Genomic DNA, 22723 nt, shown 5'->3' with positions numbered 1-22723 from the left:
GTACGTTGTGTAGATCGTATATTTGGTTGTTTTTTCTTCTTCTTCCCGAGTGTGGATAGTATATTTGGGGTTTGTATGCGTTCGCGTACGTTTGTGTGGATAGTTTATTTGGGGTTTGTATGCGTTCGCGTACGTTTGTGTGGATAGTTTATTTGGGGTTTGTATTATCTCCCTTCTGTGTTGATAGTATATTTGGATTTTGTTTTTTCCTCTTCCCTGTGTGTGTGTGTGTGTTCGCGTACGTTGTGTAGATCGTATATTTGGTTGTTTTTTTTTTCTTCCTCCCGAGTGTGGATAGTATATTTGGGATTTGTTTTTTCCTCTTCTGTGTGTGTGTGTGTGTGTGTGTGTGTGTTAGCGTACGTTGTGTAGATCGTATATTTGGTTGTGTTTTCTTCTTCTTCCCGAGTGTGGATAGTATATTTGGGGTTTGTATGCGTTCGCGTACGTTTGTGTGGATAGTTTATTTGGGGTTTGTATGCGTTCGCGTACGTTTGTGTGGATAGTTTATTTGGGGTTTGTATTATCTCCCTTCTGTGTTGATAGCATATTTGGATTTTGTTTTTTCCTCTTCCCTGTGTGTGTGTGTGTGTTCGCGTACGTTGTGTAGATCGTATATTTGGTTGTTTTTTTTTTTCTTCCTCCCGAGTGTGGATAGTATATTTGGGGTTTGTTTTTTCCTCTTCTGTGTGTGTGTGTGTGTGTGTGTGTTAGCGTACGTTGTGTAGATCGTATATTTGGTTGTGTTTTCTTCTTCCTCCCGAGTGTGGATAGTATATTTGGGGTTTGTATGCGTTCGCGTACGTTTGTGTGGATAGTTTATTTGGGGTTTGTATGCGTTCGCGTACGTTTGTGTGGATAGTTTATTTGGGGTTTGTATGCGTTCGCGTACGTTTGTGTGGATAGTTTATTTGGGGTTTGTATTATCTCCCTTCTGTGTTGATAGTATATTTGGATTTTGCTTTTTCCTCTTCCCTGTGTGTGTGTGTGTGTGTGTGTGTGTGTGTGTGTGTTCGCGTACGTTGTGTAGATCGTATATTTGGTTGTTTTTTTTCTTCTTCCCGAGTGTGGATAGTATATTTGGGATTTGTTTTTTCCTCTTCTCTGTGAGTGTGTGTGTGTGTGTGTGTGTGTGTTAGCGTACGTTGTGTAGATCGTATATTTGGTTGTTTTTTCTTCTTCCTCCCAAGTGTGGATAGTATATTTTGGGGTTTGTTTTTTCCTCTTCCCTGTGTGTGTGTGTGTGTGTGTGTGAGTCTGCGCGCGTATATTGTGTGTGTGTGTGTGTGTGTATTGGTCTCTGTTTGTCCCTATAAAACTCATCACTTTATCCCTATCAGATACACTCTACCTACCTACCTACAGTAGCGCGTATTCAGGTCAGCCACTTGCAACACTGTTGCCATTTATCCCCTAGTGTTCAGTACAGTGACGTCACTGAGGCTGGAAATTTTGAGACTATAAATATCGACTTGGGGGATTTCCACATTTTGTAGCTATACATATATACTAGAATTCATAAACAGGAACGTCACTCAAGCTGAGGCTATAAAAAGATAGTGGGATTTTCCAAAGGAAAAACCCACAAGTTGGAGCTATAAATAGATAGTGGAATTTCATAGAAATTTCAGCTGATTATAGATACATAGGTATTTATTCACGATCGTCACAGAAGTTGATATTGTAAGTAGTTACTAATTTTATCCATTTTAGTCTAAACCATTGTAACTTAATTTTCGGGGATATGTTTATTTTCCTTTAAATTCTGGGACAATTTCGTCATTTTAGCGTTACTTTTAGTCACATCCATTTTGTCGTTGAGCATTTCCTTGATTATAGCTATTTATAGCATCATTACAATTATGCAAATTTTTGAACACCCCAGCAAGATTTCAGGTCTTGGTAATGCTTTATATATAAATCTCACGCTTGTACTAGTGCATGTATGTCTCTGTCTCTGTTGTGTTTGACCCTCTACCATCATTGTCCCTAGACAATTCCACCATGTTCAATTCCCCTTGACGCTATACAGACCCACCATGTTCAATTTCCATATGTTAAATTCCCCTAGTCCCTAGATAGACCCACACTCTATTCCCATGTTCAATTCCCCTTGACGCTCAACAGTCCCACGATTTTTCTCCATGTTAATTTCCCTTGACGCTAATCTGACCCACGATTTTTCTCCATGTTAAATTTCCCTTGACGCTAATCTGACCCAGGCGTCTCTGTAATGCTAATTCCCATTGACGGTAAAGTGCCCCCATTTACTACTTGTACCGTTATTAATTACTTTTTTTACAATTGATGTTGTTAACATTACAAAAACAGGACACATGTACGCTTGAGAACATGTTATATATTATTGTAATCGCTTCTTTCATATTTCCTTTCACATTTGATAGCATATTAAGAAGCAGTGCGTTTATAAAAAATGGCAATAATTGATAAATTTTAGAAGAAATTTAGAATTTTATGTAGATACTGTATGATGTTAAACACAGATAACAGGAGGTTTGCATGTTCAAATGAAAGGTTGTACTGACAGATCAAAGAAAATGCAGGGATAATATGGATAATAATGATATAAATTAAAGATTTTTAATCAGAAACTTAACAATATATAAGCAATCCAAAAGACGAAATAAATCACATCAACGACAATTCGACTAACAAGCTTTCTTACAGTCATCGCAAGGCAACTGTTTCTTGCTCTTTCCTTTTACCATTCCGATAATATCCAAGATATAAAAAACGAACACAAAATTGAGAACTTTAACGCAGCGAATAGAAACTTGTATTTTGGTTTGACTACAACCTATATATATATATATATATATATATATATATATATATATATATATATATATATATATGCAATAAACTGACAATGTACATGCGAAAGTAATGTCTAACTAGCATGAACGCATTTGACTCTTTAATGAGTCGTTTTCAAAGGCAAATACAAAACATAGACACCACAAACGAATAAAACAGAAAAAAGGTTATGTTTGCGAAACTTAACATGGCTGTTTCTACATGAATTAAACCTTTTAACTTGTTGCTGATACTGGAAAATATTTGTACTGACCTCGAACCTTCTCATTCTTTTCATCTCGAGTCCCATTATTTACATTAAAAATCACTGCTTAACATTGTTTATTTTATTTTTTTGTGGGAGGAGGCTATTCCCTGTTTGATCTTGTCAGACCAGTTAGGGTAACCCTTCCCTTTTTGATGGTACAATTTTGCATATTTTTATTTTATTTTATTGATACCCGAAGGTGTTATATTCTATTAATTTTAAAATTGGAAGGGGTATTGTTTCTTTATTATGATATTTTTGGTGTTATTATTGTAATAATTATTTTTTTTTTCCATTTTATTACAAATTTAGAAATGTAGTTGATCTCCTGACTGACGTAGACTGTCACTTCTAGGTCTTCGTCGCAATGTAGGTGATAATAACGTTTCTATCTTGTTCTTTCCTTTGCCTTTTCTTTTTCTTCTCCCCACTGTCTTCGTTCTCCGATCTCTTCCTAAGTTTGTCTTGTTTTTCTTTCATCTTCGGGTTCCGTCTCCCTTTTTCTCTCTCTCTCTGTTGTTGTTGTTGTTGTTGCTGTAATTCTTGACTTTCTTTAATTTGTTTATCTTCTTTTTGTTGTTGTTCTCTTCCTTGACTTTCTTGTTGCTGATGTTGTAAATGATGCTGTTGCTTCCCATTTCGCACTAATGACTTCCCTTATGTTTTCGGAGTCCTTTTGCTTTTGTTTTTGCTGTTGCACGTTTTCCTTTGTTGAGTTCGATAGCTGTTTTGGTTGCTCTTGTACCTCCTGTTGTCCCTTTTGGGTGGGGAAAATCGTAATTTCTGTGACATAAGTTTGTTCTTCTTTCTCTAAAGTCGTTGGGCATTTTTTCTTCATGTGTCCTGTCATTCCGAAAATCATGCCTTTTCTATTGTATATACATTCCCTAAACCAGGATTTTACCGGAAACCCGTGTAAGAAGACTTGCTTCATATTCTTCAGTTCTGCTTTTTCTATTGCCAGAATCCTTATCCCGTTGTTTATTGGGGTATGGGGATATGTGCCCATTATAGCATTTGTGACTTAGTTGGAACTTTTTCCCCCAAACTTTTCTATTGTTGCCTGCAGGGTTATTTCTAGCGGCAAGTCTGATAGGTGGAGGTCTCCATTTTTTTTATTAATTTTTTTTATTTTTTTTTTTATTTTCCGTAATATTGGTGATGGTTCTTTTATCACTGCTGTTTCCCCTGCAATATTTGTTTCTCCATACGTGAGGCCAGTTTCCCAATGGTCTTAAAATATAGCCTGTGGGTCCCTTTCTATTTAGCCCGTCAGTTAATTTAGTAAAATCTCTGTTTACCCATTTAATAGCGTTCATTACTGATACCACTGAAGGTCTTCTTTCCAAGGAAACTTCTGGTAGTTCTATTTCTTGGGTGCCCTCTATATAAACGCACTCTGTTGTTTCATCTCTTCTTGCTTTGAAATATCTCCAAATCTGGAAGATCTCTGCAGTACGCTATCTTGCACGTGCAGCACGATTCTTTCAGTTGAGTTGTAATCTTGTAGTTTTGAAGTTATATTTGTCTACATTATGTTTAAACATTAAGGAAAGATTGTAACAAGCACTATTTTTCATATATCAATTCAAGTCTGTAAGAAACAAGGTTGTTCATACCTCTATTCAGTTCCATTAATGTTCGTTGTCCGTTACATCTCAAAGTATGTCAGTAAACTATAATTACGTTTGGTCATACATGAAACTGCCTACTCAACTTACTGGATTCTATATGCGAGTAAAGTGGACATCAAACACACGTGCGACAGGTGTGAATGATGCATGTGATGAATGCATATTTTACTAGTTTTAGCTGGTTGTACAACTGAAAAATAGAAATCAGCAAACTATTTTTTGATGACAATTTTGAAAAACGAACACTTAAATGGAGTCTATTAAATAGAAAGAGTTGTTGTTGTTGTTGTAGGGTTTAACGCCATTTTTCAGCACTCGATAGGCTATACATGGCGGCCAGTATTAATGGTGGAGGAAGAACCCGGGAAAACACCGGAAAGAACCACCGACCCTCGAGAAGCTACATTCAAGCTTTCTCACACACCCACACTGGCTGAATCCGAGACTCGAACCTACGCAGGCAGAGGTGAGACGGCAGTGATCCGTAACGGAGAGCGCTTTAGACCACTCGGCCATTCGGGGCCCCAAATGGAAAGAGAAATACAATGATAAATATGTTAAGTTCTATAGGTATGCAACTCAATGTTAGTATTTGCTAGGGTAGATGTATATACCATTCACCAACATATATGTTTTGTTTTGCTCTGCGTATTTTATTGATAAGAAGATCACATATGTGTATACGGAGGAAAAAGACGGGATAAACTTTTTCAACTTACAAGTTTTACTCCATTATAAACATAATGAACAAACAGACACGATGTCTGGAAAAAGTCAAGACAGTTTACATACATACGTATCATTAAGCGAGAGGGATAAAAGAAGAATTAATCAGAGAGATAGTGATTCATGTGGTCTGGAATGTAAAATTTTAAATCACAATTGGTGATTGAACAAAAAGTAAATATGTTTCTGAAACTTTTCTGTTAATAATAAATTTCTGCATTTCTTTTGTAGCAAAATGCTATATTTTTTCTACAGTATAAAGTTCACTGCTAAATAAAAGTGTATCAGAATCAGTATTTATTACTGATAATCTGCGACAAAGTTCATTTCTTGTTTCAGTAAATATTATGGATTTATAAAAATGAATTACCAAATGCAAAATAACCTGAGCAGAAATTGTGTGCTTGTCAACTTTCCTTACAGTTCTTTTTTCTACATACGTCATCGTCTCTGCTTAAAGTCTTCAAACAGCTAGATTCTGAGCTATTTTACAATGGGTATAGGTACAAAAAGATAAGAGGATAGCCTGAAGAGAGAAAACACTAAAAGATGTAAGAAAAAAATATATAAAGAAGTGTAGAGCAGAAGAGTTTATGAAACATAAGTAACGTAAGACTATAAACATACAACAGGTTTATATATAAATCTTAGTTTCATTAATTTACTTCCATTTCTGGAATTTCGATTACATTACAGTATTTTCATCTGCATTACTGCCCCTTACGGTACATTACCGTGTTTAAGGAGACCGAGATCACCTGTTAGCGGACTCGTTAACCCAGAATTTAAGCGTCTGCAAGCCATATCCTGTCTGCACTTTGATCTGACACATTTTCGACTGCCGTTGCCAATACCTGTCGAAATGAACACCTTCCTTGAATTAATATATTTATTGTTCTTTCTTCTGTACTGTTATCTAGAAAGCATTTTTCGATTAGTCGTTCCCGTCAAACGAAAATCTGTTAAGGGTAAGATTATTTTAGTAACCGGGGCTGGCCATGGCATCGGAAAGGAATTCGCCCTCGAATTTAGCCGACTTGGAGGTATCCTCGTTTTGTGGGACATAAATAAGGTGACTGAAGAAATATGATTTTATTATTATGATTTTATTTGAGGGACATTTACAAGTTCCATGTTGCAACTGGCACATACTTTTATGCCGGGTAATCCTTCGCAGTTAAGGATTTTGTCATGCCATTTTTTTGATGTTTGAGTAAATTATAATTGTTTACCATATTTGCATTGAAAACACAAACTGTAACCGTGCGTTAAGTAAACAAGATTTGCCAGCCAATTCAAGTAGAAATAAGCGTACCCATCATGCTCAAGCAAACCACAGTCTAATTCTGCAGAAATACTATGCTACTTTCGTTTTGTGACCAAATGTTTACAGCTGCAAATTAAAAAATTCCTTACTTAGTCTTATGCAGGTCAGTTTTCAAAATTGAAGTTAATGGCACTGCATCAAAATAGGGGAGTGCTAAAACAGGAGTCGAGGCTATATTCGACTCCCATATACATTTTTTCTCTCATGCAAACAGAGATTTCTGTCTTTCTTTTTCAATTTTTAGCTTGCATATACAAAGTACAAGGTACATGAGAGTTTATGGTAATGTATATCACTGGCATTTGTTTCACTGTTGGAGTCACCCACAGCTAAGGAAAAGGAGGTTGTTTTAATCCACTTCTAAGTTTCATTTTCCTGCCTCTGTATTCTTTAGGGACTTGACACAATTATGAACTATTTCAGGGACAACGAAGTCATTGTAACGTAATCATTTTACATAAGGGAATTTGTTATTGCAAATATTCCTTTAAAAGTTTATTTCAATTTACTTGCCTTTACTGGTCTTAACTAAAATATTAATTGTTCTTCTAAAATTGAAAACCAAAGTAGTTTAACACACACACACACACACACAGAGACACACACACACAGACACCTTTCTACAGTAAAAACCTGTCTTGAAAACTCACTGCTATGTGTGACAACCTGTCTTGAGAGACCATATTCTCAATGCACAAATTTATTGATTGTATAGTATTGTGACCTGTTATGAGAGACAACCTGTCTTGAGAGACCATACTCTTTTGGCAGATGAGGTGGTCTTTCAAGACAGGTTCTACTGTATGTATGTATGCATATATATATATATATATATATATATATATATATATATATATATATATATATATCTGGTTTTGGTACTCTTTATGCTTCAGAGACTTTTGTTGTATTTCACTGCCAGAGTTTTGTGAAATGGCCCTAGAAAGGTTTTGGAAAAGTCATGGAGTATGTTTTTGTTAAGTCTGCAGGAACCCATCTGATCTCTTGTATTATAGGCTAACAATTATGGCACTGATGGTGAATTGATCTTTTGTATTCTTGGCTTACAATGATGGCACTGATGATGAATTGATCTCTTGTAGTATTGTAGTATAGGCTAACAATGATGGCTCTGATGATGAATTGATCATTTGTATTCTAGGCTAACAATGATGGCACTGATGATGAATTGATCTCTTGTACTATAGGCTAACAATGATGGCACTTATGATGAATTAATCTCTTGTATTATAGGCTAACAGTGATGGCACTGATGGTGAATTGATCATTTGTATTCTAGGCTAACAGTGATGGCACTGATGATGAAATGATCTCTTGTAGTATTGTAGTATAGGCTAACAGTGATGGTGCTGATGATGAATTGATCTCTTGTAGTATTGTAGTATAGGCTAACAATGATAGCACTGATGATGAATTGATCATTTGTGTTCTAGGCTAACAATGATGGCACTGATGATGAATTGATCTCTTGTACTATAGGCTAACAATGATGGCACTTATGATGAATTAATCTCTTGTATTATAGGCTAACAGTGATGGCACTGATGGTGAATTGATCTTTTGTATTTTTTTGGCTAACAGTAATGGCATTGATGATGAATTGATCTCTTGTAGTATTGTAGCATAGGCTAACAATGATGGCACTGATGATGAATTGATCATTTGTATTCTAGGCCAACAACGATGCCACTGCTGATGAAATACGAGAAGGAGGAGGTACAGCTTACACATACGTTTGTGATGTTAGCAAGGTGGATGATATTAAACGTGTGTCAGACCAGGTTTACCGAGACGTTGGAAATGTGGACATTTTGGTGAACAATGCAGGAATCTTACACGGGGGGGAGCTGCTGAAAATAAAAGAAGAAGACATCAGAAGGACATTTGACATCAACACCATGGCTCATTTCTGGGTAACATTATGACTCAACACCATGGCTCATTTCTGGGTAACATTATGACTCTACACCATGACTCATTTCTGGGTAACATTATGACTCTACACCATGGCTCATTTCTGGGTAACATTATGACTCTACACCATGGCTCATTTCTGGGTAACATTATGACTCTACACCATGGCTCGTTTCTGGGTAACATTATGACTCTACACCATGGCTCATTTCTGGGTAACATTATGACTCTACACCATGGCTCATTTCTGGGTAACATTATGACTCTACACCATGGCTCATTTCTGGGTAACATTATGACTCTATGGTCTTAAAATAAGTAACAGAGAAGAGTGAGATGCAACAAACTTTGTAAATTCAACAAATAATTTATTTCCCTTTAATATAAAGTAAAAAATGTAAAAAGAACTTAGGGTGTTGAGAATTAAATCCCAACTAATCCTTGAATTACTGACATAAGTCCTAATAATTTAGGTTCTGATGCTGGAAGTGTTAATGTGCCTGTGGTGGCCTGTGTCATGGTGATGTGCCATACAATTTTTGAATGCTCAGTACATCATATGGGAGCTTGAAGTCAGCTTTGTAGTAGCATCTGTTTAGCAGGTTCATAAGCATTCAAATGTTATGAGTTCCAGGCTGGTGTTGTAATTTTTTTCAAACTATTTATATTTGTTAGGTATATATGCAATGTCTTGATATATTTGTTAGGTGTATATGCAATGCCTTTATATATTTGTTAGGTATATATGCAATGTCTGTACATATTTGTTAGGTATATATGCAATGTCTTTATATTTGTTAGGTATATATGCAATGTCTGTACATATTTGTTAGGTATATAGTTGTTAGGTATATATGCAATGTCTGTATATATTTGTTAGGTATATATGCAATGTCTATATATTTGTTAGGTATATATGCAATGACTGTACATATTTGTTAGGTATATATGCAATGACTGTACAAAGAAAAGAAATCAGTTTGTATATGCCTTACATAAGAATACGTGAATTATGGTAAGATACTGTTTGTGTGGTACCCATGTTGTTTCTGCACAATAACTATTTGTCCACCATCTACAGTTACTAACTTTGTGGATGACTTTTGCTTGTGGTAAGAAAGAATTCTTTTGATTGTTGGGTAAAAGATTCAAGGGTCACGGTTGTTGAGACTGAAAGAAGACAAATGTTGTTTGCGCAATAACTCAAGTTATCCACTATCTACAATTATGAAACTTTGTAAATATCTTGCACTTGGGTTTAAGAGAAACCTTATTTATTTTGGGTCAAAAGGTGAAGGTCACTTACTGAAGGAGGAGGATGGTTTTGGAACAATAACTTTAGAACTTCATTATCTGTAAGTACTGAACCTTCTGGTGGCCTAGTGGTTAGAGCATCTGCCTCGGATGTGGGAGGCCTTGGGTTTGATCCCTGACCGAGTCATACCAAAGACTTACAAAAATGATACTAACAGCTGCCTCGCTTAACGCTTAGCATTAAGAGGTTAGTGTTATGACTGGTCTGCCTGGTGTCACGATAATGTGACTGGGTGGGACATCATGCTACATGTCTGCGGCATGATGCCCAGTTGCTAGACATCACTATAAACTGCCACAATGCAGACATCAGAGTGATATGACTGAAATATTTTTAAAGCTACATTAAAAAAACTCAATCCAAATCCAAATCCAAGTACTGAACCTTGTTGATGGCTTGCACTTGCAGTAAGGAAGAAGTCTGTCAGTGGTCAAAGAAGAAAGAAGAACAATGATTTCTGCACAGTAAGATCAGTTCTGCATCACAGACCTAGATCAGACTTACACTTGGTGAAAAAGTAGCCTTTTGATTTTGTGGTCAAATAGCCAAAGATTAAGGTCATCAAAAGAAGAAAATGGGTTTTTAAGAAATAATTTCTTTTAGCTACACTTAGGCCTATTAAATACAGGAAAGATATATACTGTGCTATTCATGTTTAAGATGGCTTGAATTTGGATAGTTTTGAAAAGTTTTTGTTTGTTTGAATGCACCATGATAAAGGAAGAATGATCTATATTTTTTATTATTTTCCTTGATTACGGCATTATAAACTAACTTCCGTTTAAAATGGCTTTTAAAGAAATTCATGCAAAGATTTAATTTAAGTAATATTTTAACCTTTTAGACCTTACGAGAGTTTTTGCCCTCCATGTTGGAGAGGAATGAAGGGCACATAATCACTGTGGCTTCCATGGCAGGCAAGTCTGGCTCAGCTTATCTTGTGGATTATTGGTAAGAATCCATTAATTTATTGCACAGCAGAATATTTTAACACTGATCATTATATTCAGGAATTTTTTTTCTTCCCCAAGTTAATTTTGCATGTATTTAATGTAGTGCTGGAAACATATTTTATTAGTTGTGAAAAAATTACTTTTTTACCAGAAGATGAAATATATATATATATATATATATATATATATATAATAAAACTTGGCAAAAAATAATTTGTTTTTATCTTATCATGAACACAAGTTTAGACAACAAAACTTGTTCTTTCAACCCCACCCCCAATGTTTGCGAGAGCTAAAAGAGTATCTGGAGACTTAAGTAATCTAGGACAACAATACCTTTTAGATGAGAGTTGATGAACCTGTTGCAACAATGTAGATTTTGACATAATTAGCATAAAATGTGACCACATTCAGTGACAGTTAGATTGGGCGAGAGAGAAGACGTTGACAAGTTAACTGCAGAGAAACAAACAGTGGCAAATGATAAACATTCTGTAAAATGGCATTGGGTAGCCAGCTGGTCTTGTGCTCTCGACTTTACAGATCCCTGATATTTCACCTTGGTGTGGGTTTGAGTCCCAAGCTCAGGCAATGTGGATATGTGAGAAAGCTTGCCAGTAGCTTGATGTGTGGTCAGTGGTTCTTTCAAGGCTTTTCATCGATTCTTCCTCTTCCTAATATACTGGCCACCATGTGTAGCTTCTCAAGTGCTGAAAAATGGTATTTAACCCATAACATCAACCTACCTTCTGCAAAAATAATTTCAGTGCCAAGAAGTTAATGCTAATCACATTGTTAAATTTAAGTTGCTATATTTGCTGTTTTTGCTTTCAGTATAATACCATGGTGTGCAACTAATGTTGCGCCCAGAGCTAGAAATATGTTGAATTCAGGTAGACTGGGACTACTTTATTTTTTTATTTTTTTTCACATTGAAAAATAATTTGCCAGAAATTAATATAATGAGGCTCCAATTGACATTTCAAGAAACTACATTGCTACAAAACAACATCCTTTGTTTGGATAGAAAATGTTCTTCCTGTAAGTCATAGGAAGTATGAAAAATCTTCATCTCTCTTAGTAACATCTGGTGTACCTCAAGATTTTTCTTCCTGTTTGTCAAAAGAAGTAGTTTTGGGTTATGCAGAATCTTAATCTGTCTCAGTAAAATTTTGTATCCCTCAAGGCACAGGCATTGGCCTGTTATCTTTCCTTGCATGTATAAATGACTTACCTGAAAATGCGAAATCTACAGGCAGTCACTTTTTGCAGATGTTAGTACAGAATCATCCATATCATCAATGGCTGTACCATCCAGTAGAAGACTTGTGCAATATTTAACATTGGGAGATCATGTAGCTGATAAAGGCATCCAAACAAATGTGACTGAACCTTGCACAATACACCACTCCCTCGATAACTCGTGCCCTGATAACTTGCGAACCCACTTGTAATGCGGGGTCAGGCATGGATCCCATTTTTAAAACCAGTAAATACTGTAATAATTGATCCCTATTTGTTGAACTTGAAGAAAATCGCAATCCAGATTGGTAACGAAAACTTTGATGTATTGCTCATTTTATCATCGTAAATGGTAGATAGGACCTGGAAATTTTAATAAACACTTTGAAATATCAAATTTACAAATAGGTCATACAATTTTTTACATTTTCTTTCCAAATGACATTCCTAGTACACCACATTTAACAATATGTAAGGAAATTTTGATCAATGGAAATGTCACTCACGCTGAGTGGAGGCAGTAACTCAATAAATAAATACAAATTAAATAATTTTATATCTATTGAAATTTGTGTTTTAGTTATATCGCTCAGTTCCTTTTAAGTGTAATCGTCATAAATGCAATGTGTCCTCTTGTAATTAAACATAAAGTGCATCAATCCACTTTAACAGCTATGTCCACGACCGTTTCTCTGAGAACCTAATTAAGTTCCGACCGTGTTTTGATAACTGACTTCCGGAAGTATTTGTTGCATTGTTGCACTGAATTAAAAGCTGACCTCCTTTGTATTATCACGTTAATTATGTCTTTTGAATCAAATAAAGGAGGTGGAATAAAAGAAAAGTTAAAAGGCGCAAAAATCCTACAAACTTAAAATCTAGCGGCCCCGGTCATATGTCGGGTGAACTCACTTCATTTGATCAACCGAACATTTATAAATGCTATTGTGTATGTAACATAAACTACCTTAAATTAACCGACTCTTACATAACTGTGATCGAAGATAACAAGGCAGCCAAGCAAAATGAATACGTCATAAAATTAAGAGCTTGATTTCACAGATACGGACCATTGTGGGCAAACGAGTTTCAGAGAATTCTTGAACTGGCACTTAGACCTATCCTCAAAAATAGTAAGGCATTTTATTATTGCTTCCAATGAAATGACAACATCAATATTGTACTAATTGAACAATATAAAAATTGAGTTTTGACATAGGTGATTGTCTCACAAAATAAATATCTCGTTTTTTGAAAAAAAAGGAATCTTGTTAGGTGGTGTATCAACAGTTAGTTTAGTTCTCTGCTATCAGGACTACTAATTTGGCAGGATAATAATAAATGCCAGTATGGGAACCAGACTCGTCAAGAAAATAAAAAGCAATGATGTAATACAATATTTATTTCACGAACACATGATGGTTGTCAAAACCATTTGGAATGATCTTTCATATCTTGGACATTTTGAAAATAAATGTTATTTAAACAGAATAATGAACAACTTCATTAGAAGAAACGTGTTATTAAAAATTATTATTGATGTGATTGTAAAATGACGATTCAGTCAAGAAACAGCCCAGTTCCCTAACGCATCCCCCCCCCATTTTTCTTGATATCAGAGCGATTTTTTTCAATTTTTGGAGGTCCCTTTGTAACTTGCACCTCACTTATAGTGCGGTCTATGTTTGTGGATCTCACTGTGTGCAAGTTATCGAGAGAGGTGTACCACCAGAGTAATGCATATTGGTGTTACTAAGAGTAGCTATTTGTCCTGGAGTGAACATGTTGATAACATTAAAAAAGACAGCCATTTCCACAGTGGCTTTCTGAGCCTTCAATATTAATTCAAGCCATGAACAAGACAAGTCTCCAGCATTTAATACTGTCTACAGCCTGTACATACAGTAGTATTGTGAAGAGCTGTTAGATTGTGATAAAAATATTTGGCACACCAGCTCTGTAACATTCATATTGAACCAAGGCAGGATAATGTCTTCAGAACAAGGGGTCATTGCATGTGACTCCAACATAAAAGGATGACTTCCATCCTCAGCAAAAACAGTGTATTCCCACAGTTGACACTGCATGTAATTCCATCATATAAGGACAACTTCTACCTTCAGCAGAAACTGTTTATTCCCGCAGATGAACTGCATGTAATTCCATATAGAGACAACTTCAAGTGAACAGTTTATTCCCATGGTTGATCATCATTTAGTACTGTCTCCTTGAGAGCATCATCTCTCAGGCAACATTGGAATCTATCCAGTAGGTTATGTCCTCCTACAGTCTTTTACTTTTTGCATGTTTCACTCTTCTTTAGAAAATGTTTTATTTTATTTGAATGCATATGTACAGCGCAGGAATACTTAGCTAATGGTTTCATATTAAAGAGGGGCCCCGAGTGGCCAAGTGGTTTAAAGTGCTCACCATTCCGGATCACTGCCATCTCACCTCTGTCTGCATGGGTTCGAGGCCATGGTTCGGCTAGCGTGGGTACGTGGGAAAGCCTGCCAGTAGCTTCTCTTGGGCCGGTGGTTCTTCCCTGGGTTTTCCAAGGTTCTTCCTCCACCAGTTATACTGGCCACAATGTATAGGCTATCGTGTGCCGAAAAATGGCGTTGAACCCTAGAACAACAGCAACAACAACAACAACAAAATCATATTAAAGTGCATTCTTGGGGGTAAATGTATTTTCAGCTGGACTGCTGAGATCATTTCTTGGTAGCTTGATGGGATAATGGGTATTTTCCTCAATTGCTTAGAAAACCAATAGGTCCTCAAGATACTTAAATGGACCATTCCCTGTTTTAGGAGTGAATCCATTTGAAAATTTGAGTGCCTCATTTTCTGAAAATATCAGCTGACTCCCTTTCCTTGGCTGGTAGTATGCAGAACCATATTTAGAGACTGAGATCGAGGTTTGTAAGTAACACTTTGATCATAAAATTTGTGAAATCTATTCAAAGTTGCAACTAAACACAGGTCAATTGTACAGCAAGATTAAATAACCACCCTCTGTTAGTTGCCACTGTACCACACTTGTGACTCAAATCAAAGAGTTGTCACATGCAAAAACAAGCTATCTGATTATGGTCAGTTATTTACTGGAAGTGGCAGCCCTCTGCTTGGGACTGAAAAAGTACATGTATTGGCAGCTCAATCAGTTGGACTGTTTTTAAGAAAATAAAGTGAGTGCTACCTTTACAAGCACTGGCAGAAAAGTTGTGTATGGTAAACAGGTACCCTATAGCTCATTTTATTAACCAGGTTAAATATTCAATGGGCAGTTATTGAGTATTCGGATGCTTGTTGGTATCTTTATTCCAGAATCAATGCATTTAAGCTATACGTTATATTTCTATTTGCAGATTGGAACTACTCCATTCTAAGAGTGTGCTTCGAAAGCATTTGACTTTAACATTTGACTTTGCTTGATGTAAAAATGCAGAATATTACCCCCCCCCCCCCAGTATATTCTGGCATCACATGGCAAGAAAAAATGTTTTTCATATCAGAAAAAAATATTTTTTAACAATATTTTTAACATTAAGCAATAGTCAAACAAAATATATATATTAATTAGAGGTACAAGTAACAAAATTTATTATAGTCAAAATGTTGTTAATGTTTCCATGAATCTATCATGGATAATAAAAGTGAAGCATTGTGAACTTTATCACCAGTAATATTTTATGATTTTAGGTGTTTTTCTTAAAGAAAAAACAACATATTATGCACATACTCAAGAAAACTGTACTCCATGTATACCTATAAGAAAAGCTATACACTCCTGTAAGGAAATAGCCAACATTTTATTATTGGAAAATTTAAGAAAAGGTTCTTATTTTATTATACAGTAAGACCTGACACAACAAAGACTTGACACAAGAAAGACTTGACACAGGGTTCTTATTGCAGACTTTTGTATTATAAGGAATTTCAATAATTTTATGTCAGATTAATGCAGGTTTATGGCATGCCTGCAGACTATACATTTTTCAGTGATGGCTTTGTGATGCCAGTAAATGTCATACAGCAGTGTAATGTTCAACAGGAGCATTGTGATTCCTCCTGTCCATAGCTGCATTTTTAGCTCTACTGGCCATAGGCCACAAGAACATATTAGATGGCCTGTTATCTGTCTTCATATCTCCTTTTAAACTATCTGTTCATATATCAGAAGAACATATTAGATGGCCTTTTGTCTGTCATCATAACTCCTTCAAAACCACCTGGCTATAGACCAGAAGAACATATTAGATATTCTGTTATCTGTCATTAAATTCTTCAAAACCACTTGGCCATAGACCAGAATAACATAAGAATGCCTTTTGTCTGTCATCATAACTCCTTCAAAACCACTTGGCCATAGACCAGAATAACATATTAGATGGCGTGTTGTCTGTTGTCATAACTCCTTCAAAACTACCTGGCCATAGGCCAGAACAGATTAGATGGCCTTTTGTCTGTTGTCATAACTCCTTCAAAAACACCTGGCCTTAGGCCATAGGCCAGAAGAACAGATTTGATGGCCTTTTGTCTGTTATCATAACTTTTTTGAAACCACCTGGTCATAGACCAGAAGAACATATTAGATGGCCTGTTGTCTGTCATCATAACTCCTTCAAAACCACCTGGCCATAGACCAGAATAACATATTAGATGGCCTGTTGTCTGTTGTCATAACTCCTTCAAAACTACCTGGCCATAAGCCAGAACAGATTAGATGACCTTTTGTCTGTTGTCATAACTCCTTCAAAAACACCTGGCCTATGGCCTATGGCTACAAGAACATATTAGATGGCCTGTTGTCTGTTGTCATAACTCCTTTGAAACCACCTGGTCATAGACCAGAAGAACGTATTAGATGGCCTGTTGTTTGTCATCATAACTCTTCAACTATCTGGTCATAGACCTGAATAACATATGGGATGGTTTGATACGTTTTGTCATAGAAACATAGAGGACTGACATGAAGCTTTACACACACATTCATCCCATTATCTAGTTGTTTTTTAATGAAATTGCTGATGCTCAGACATCAGTTATAGCTGCCATAGTGGCCATGAAAGAATCTTGTAATTACTACTCCTACATGGATGATCTGATATGATTAAGTGATGGTATTTTCACATTGTAATGGATTAATTTAAAGTGATAGTATTTAAGTTTTGGTATTTTTACACAGTATTTATAGGTTACTGCATTTGTATGGGAAAATATGAACGAGTTTTTCGGATGGATATACTGCACAATCTTGGGAGTGCAGTATATCCATCCGACAAAACGAGTTCATATTTTCCCATACAAATGCAGTAACCTTTTATTATATGCTCATTTTCTTATTCTACCTAAAGCTTAATTATATAAATAAAAATACACTACAAAAAACAAAGTAACTGAATTTATACTCTATTCCAAACTAAATACACAAGTGCAGATTCATCAGTATACAACAACATTATTAATGCACCCAGATAAATTTGAACTTAGTCTTGTGCTTGTCTTGAATTTCATGAATGAATGTGCATTGCAACAACTTTTCCATTTGGTCCGGAATGAATAGATTTTGTATATTTGTAGATTCTACAAAATTTCTTGATTATGGACTGGATTTATCTGTGCCAATTCTACATGAAGTATGTCTGATTTCAGCAGTGAGGGAGCAGCGTGTTGACATCTGCAAGTGTGTTTCTGTTCTGTCATTGAATATTTGGAAGCATAATGTGGGAAAAATATGAAGTCTTTCAATTGTAATTATCAAAAAGACGCTATAGAATATAATGTTCATTTCATTTTGAGTGCAGTAAGTCGGATGTAATTGCATTTGGAATGTAGTTGAAATTACAGTACAATTTTGAAATGTGTAATCAAGCTTTAGAACTCATGACATGGCTCATGTAATTTGGATTTGCATAACTTAGAAAGTACATTTTGAGGAAATTCAGTTTGTAAAACTGAAAGTATATTTTTTTGCCATTCTCATTACCAGTGCCTCCAAGTTTGCTGTCTTTGGGATGACTGAAGCCCTAAGTGAAGAGCTGCACCATCTTCACAAGGATGGAATTAAAACTACGACTGTCTGCCCCATGTTTGTTGACACAGGTCTCACTAAATTTCCACAAGGAAGGTACACATCTGTTGTTTATTAAATTGGCACAGTATATCAGTGCATTGGTGATGGTCTCCATGATGATAATGTATCTTGGTATATAACTTTACTATTACTCCTTGATAACATGCCCCTTCTTTGATTACCTGCAAGTGATTGGGTCAATAAACATAGATTGTAGCAGAAGCAATGGTGTGAGACAGTCAAGGAGACTCAGAAGTGTTGGCTAATAGAGAGGGGGTGGTGTGTGTGGTGCTGATAGGTTTCATTAATACATGAGAATTATACTCTCCAGTGTCCTGCATAAATATTGATCTAATAGATATTTGATCATTAAATGAAAAATTCAGGTCACTTTACTGATGACAGATTTTTGATAAATATTAATCTTGATTACATGCACTGACCGACTGTAGTCCCACAGTGTAAGACATCGACTCTGATATGTGTGATGGGGTGGGTTGGTGGGGTTGACATCTTATTGCATCAGCAATCAGTGCTAGATAGCATGTTCCATTGTCATTTGACATCAAAACTAGAGGCCAGATTTGCAGGAATATTTCTCTATGTTAACTGTTATTGGTACTGCTGTACCCTTTAGAGTCTGATTTCTTTAGGTGGACCATACCTACACTGAGGCCTTTTTCCTTTTCAAAGTAAATCCAGGCACAAACAGGTGCTTGAATTTTCAAACTTGGTTTACTGCCATTTTATTTGGCTGAAAAAGCAATGATAGCTGAGGAGTGACAAAGTCAGTTGAGGTTTGGATAATCATTTTTTAAATGTAATTAATAAAAGATTTAATCACATTCAGCCAAACGTCAAACCTGCCAAGCCTTATGATTTGGTCTTTGCTTCATATTAGAGTCAATGGATTTGTGGAACCAGATGAAATTTACAGGAGTTCCTGAAATGCTTTAGACTGCATATAATTTTTTTAAAAACAAACATGTCCAAGCTGGTTATGAAGTTTAAATATCACAGACTAATACAGTAATGAAAAGAACATTCAGATTCTTGGGAAGAAATGTAGGAAGGGCATTAATGATTACATTTATTGGACATTTTTACCTATGTTATAGTACCTAAATATGTTATTTCAACTATTTACTTTTAGTACAGTACCTAATGTTGCTATTACAGCTATGTATGAGACTTCTAAATGGTAAGAGCATCTGCCTCAAATGTAGGAGGTTGCAGGTTTGAACCCTGGCCAATTCATACCAAAGGCTTATATGCACGTCTGCAGCATGATGACCCAGTGCTAGACATTTCTGTAAACTGCCATGCTGAAGACATCTTAGTGATATGACTTCAATTATTAAAGCAACATTATAAATCCAAACACACACACACACACACACACACACACTGCTCTGGTGGCCTAGTGGCTGGAGTGTCCACCTCGGATGCGAGAGGTCATGGGTTCGATCCCATGCTGAGTCATATCTAAAACTTACAAAAATGGTACTAACAGCTGCCTCACTTGGCGTTCAGCATAGGAGGTTTGTGTTATAACTGGTCAGCCTGGTGTCAGGATAATGTGACTGGGTGGGACATCATGCTATATGTCTGCGGCATGATGCCCCTGTGCTAGACATCACTAATAAACTGCCACATTGCAGACACTGTAGCGTTATGACTGAAAAATTGTTAAAGCTACATTAAAATCCAAATCACACACACACACACAAACACACACACACAACTATTTATCTATATTACAATCCCTAATTTTGTTATTACAAATATATGTAATGTTGTTATTAATATATCTTTGTTGTATCTCTTCTTAGTCCACTGACCTTTCCCAGAGGTTTAGATATTTTGTCATGTATGCTTGTGTCACATCGATGTCAAGATATCAGAAATAGCCAGGGAAAGGACAGCTGAAATTTTGGACTATATGTCATCATTCTTTGATCAATCCTTCTCATATATATAGCTTCATTGTTTTCATATGGTTGTATTGTGGTGGATTTCATTGTTAATAAGAACCATCACTAATTTGAAAAATAATAAACCAGCTGTATATACTTGCTTCTAAGTCATTCCAACTAGAAAACATAAACCCTGGTCTGCCATCACAAAATGCACCAGCAATTCAGGGTCTGTGTTTTTTTTTATAATACTGATTACTCTTAACAAACTGCATTGACCCTAATCTGGCAGCATGTTATGCAATGGCAGATCTTGGTCTATGCAGTTTGCAGTTTTACCCATTTTTATGAGCAAATATATATGGTATATGCTTCTCTCGTCCACATTCTACCATGTTGATGTCTGTTTATAAATGATTATTTATTTTTCAATCTTAGTGCTAATGGAGGTGTATTGATATTGATGGACTGGAATATTGTATCCCTTTAAATTTCTGCAAGCTTTAAGAAATTCAATTCCAGGTTTGGTAAAATTCTATCACCAAAGGAAGTTGCCCTGGAGGCCATTGATGGAGCTCTTAAGGATCATGTTGTTGTCATGGTACCCAGGTCTATTCAGGTCTCCGTTATCATTGGACAGTGAGTTTTCTTTTTATTTTCACTACAGTACAGAGGTAGGGCTTGTGGCCATATAGTTTTCATTTTATGATATAGGGGCCTGGACTGATATTTGCAGTACTTATACCCTAATCTCTGTCTCTACAATCTCTAAATACTAGCACATAAATTCCTGAGCAGGATGCTCCAAGATATATTGAACACCAATTTTCATGGAATTCCTTGTTAGTACAAAGTATATTTATTAGACACCAAATTTTCATAGAATTTCTTCTTATTACAAAGTATATTAGATACCAATTTTCATGGAATTCCTTTTTATTAAAAATTATATTAGATACCATTTTTCATTAAAATCCTTTTTATTACAAAGTATATTAGACACCAATTTACATGGAATTCCTTGTTAATACAAAGTATATGAGATAACAATTTTTTTAATTCCTTGTTATTACAGTGTATATTAGATACCAATATTTGGAATTCCTTGTTATTACAAAATATATTAGATACCAGTTTTCATGGAATTCCTTGTTATTACAAAGTATATTTATTAGATACTAGTTTTCATGGAATTCCTTGTTATTACAAAGTACACTTATTAGATATCAATTTTCATAGAATTCTTTATTATTACAAAGTATATTAGATACCAATTTTCATGGAATCCCCCTTGTTATTACAAAGTATATTTATTAGATACTAGTTTTCATGGAATTCCTTGTTATTACAAAGTGTATTAAATACCAGTTTTCATGGAATTCCTTTTTATTACAAACCAAAGATCAAAATGTAAAATGTCTTTAGATTGTGGTTAATGCTATTTCTGTAAGAAGAATATCCCAGCCATGAAAAAAAAAAATTAGTTTCTTCAAAACAAGAAATTGGATACCCTCTAAATAAATGAATTAACAGTTATTTTCATTGTTACTCTTCAAATTCCATTTCAGACTTTTCCCATACAGATTTAGACGAACTCTGAAGGAGTTCATGGGGTTTGGCATTCTCCCACAGTATGAGTCTTCTAAGTCACCAGATAACAAACACACCAGAGACAATTAAAAGTTCCAAAAAATTGATTGAAGACCCTCCCATGCTCATTTGCATAAGAAAATTTGTTGTCATTGATTAAAAATGTATTAAATTTTGTATCAGGTTGTTTTACATTGAACGGTGATTCATAAGTCATATGATGTAATGTGCATTACATAACATTATGTATTACTTGCACCAAATTGATAGACATTGAACAATCTTTCCTAAGTTCAGCAAGCTTAGCTATCTTACATAACATTTGATAAATACTTGCAACAGGTTTGTATGCATTGTGCCAGTTTTTCCAAAGTTCTCCAGCTAACCAGCTGGATCTGTTGTTTGATGAAGCTATTTCATATCACAGACTACAAAGGCATCTATTTTGACATCAGCTTGTAGATTTTTTAGATGTAGTGAATCAAACTTGTATCGGTCCCGATTCATTTTGAATTTTCATTAGTAGTAAAGCTAAAAATATTTAGAAAATGCAAAAGAGTGGGTATGGTCTATGTGCAAATAAGTATAAAAATGATTTCTTGTTTTGGACTGAGACTGGGAAAAGAACTCATTTTGATATGGCTTATGAATATACTTGACCTGATTGCCTCCTTACACCATATCAAACTCATTATTTATCCTGAGTAAGGGGAAAGAACTCATTTTGATATGGCTTATGAATATACTTGACCTGATTGCCTCCTTACACCATATCAAACTCATTATATATACTGACTCAGGGGAAATAACTCATTTTGACATGGCCTCCTTACTAATTCAGTTCCCATAGCAAACCTATGCAAACACCATGATATTAAAAATTCAATAACTATTTGTGTGCTCGTGATCAAACCTATATTT

At 35.4% G+C, this 22723-nt stretch overlaps 1 protein-coding gene across 1 annotated transcript; it reads left to right on the top strand.

Annotated features, from left to right (window-relative positions):
* The first annotated feature begins 6196 nt into the window (after positions 1-6196).
* LOC149784558 (17-beta-hydroxysteroid dehydrogenase 13-like) lies at positions 6197-21977 on the top strand. Its single transcript, XM_089932637.1, has 6 exons — positions 6197-6517; positions 8467-8706; positions 10867-10973; positions 18213-18350; positions 20735-20851; positions 21781-21977. Exons 1-6 carry the CDS (start codon positions 6308-6310, stop codon positions 21890-21892), a joined length of 924 nt encoding a protein of 307 aa, XP_089788763.1. The 5' UTR covers positions 6197-6307; the 3' UTR covers positions 21893-21977.
* Positions 21978-22723: the final 746 nt, after the last annotated feature.

The sequence above is a fragment of the Sinohyriopsis cumingii genome, chromosome 14 (assembly GCF_028554795.1).
Source record: "Sinohyriopsis cumingii isolate HCF-2022 chromosome 14, ASM2855479v2, whole genome shotgun sequence".
In the NCBI taxonomy this organism is placed as follows: Eukaryota; Metazoa; Mollusca; class Bivalvia; order Unionida; family Unionidae; genus Sinohyriopsis; species Sinohyriopsis cumingii.
This window is presented reverse-complemented; position numbering and strand designations above follow the sequence as displayed.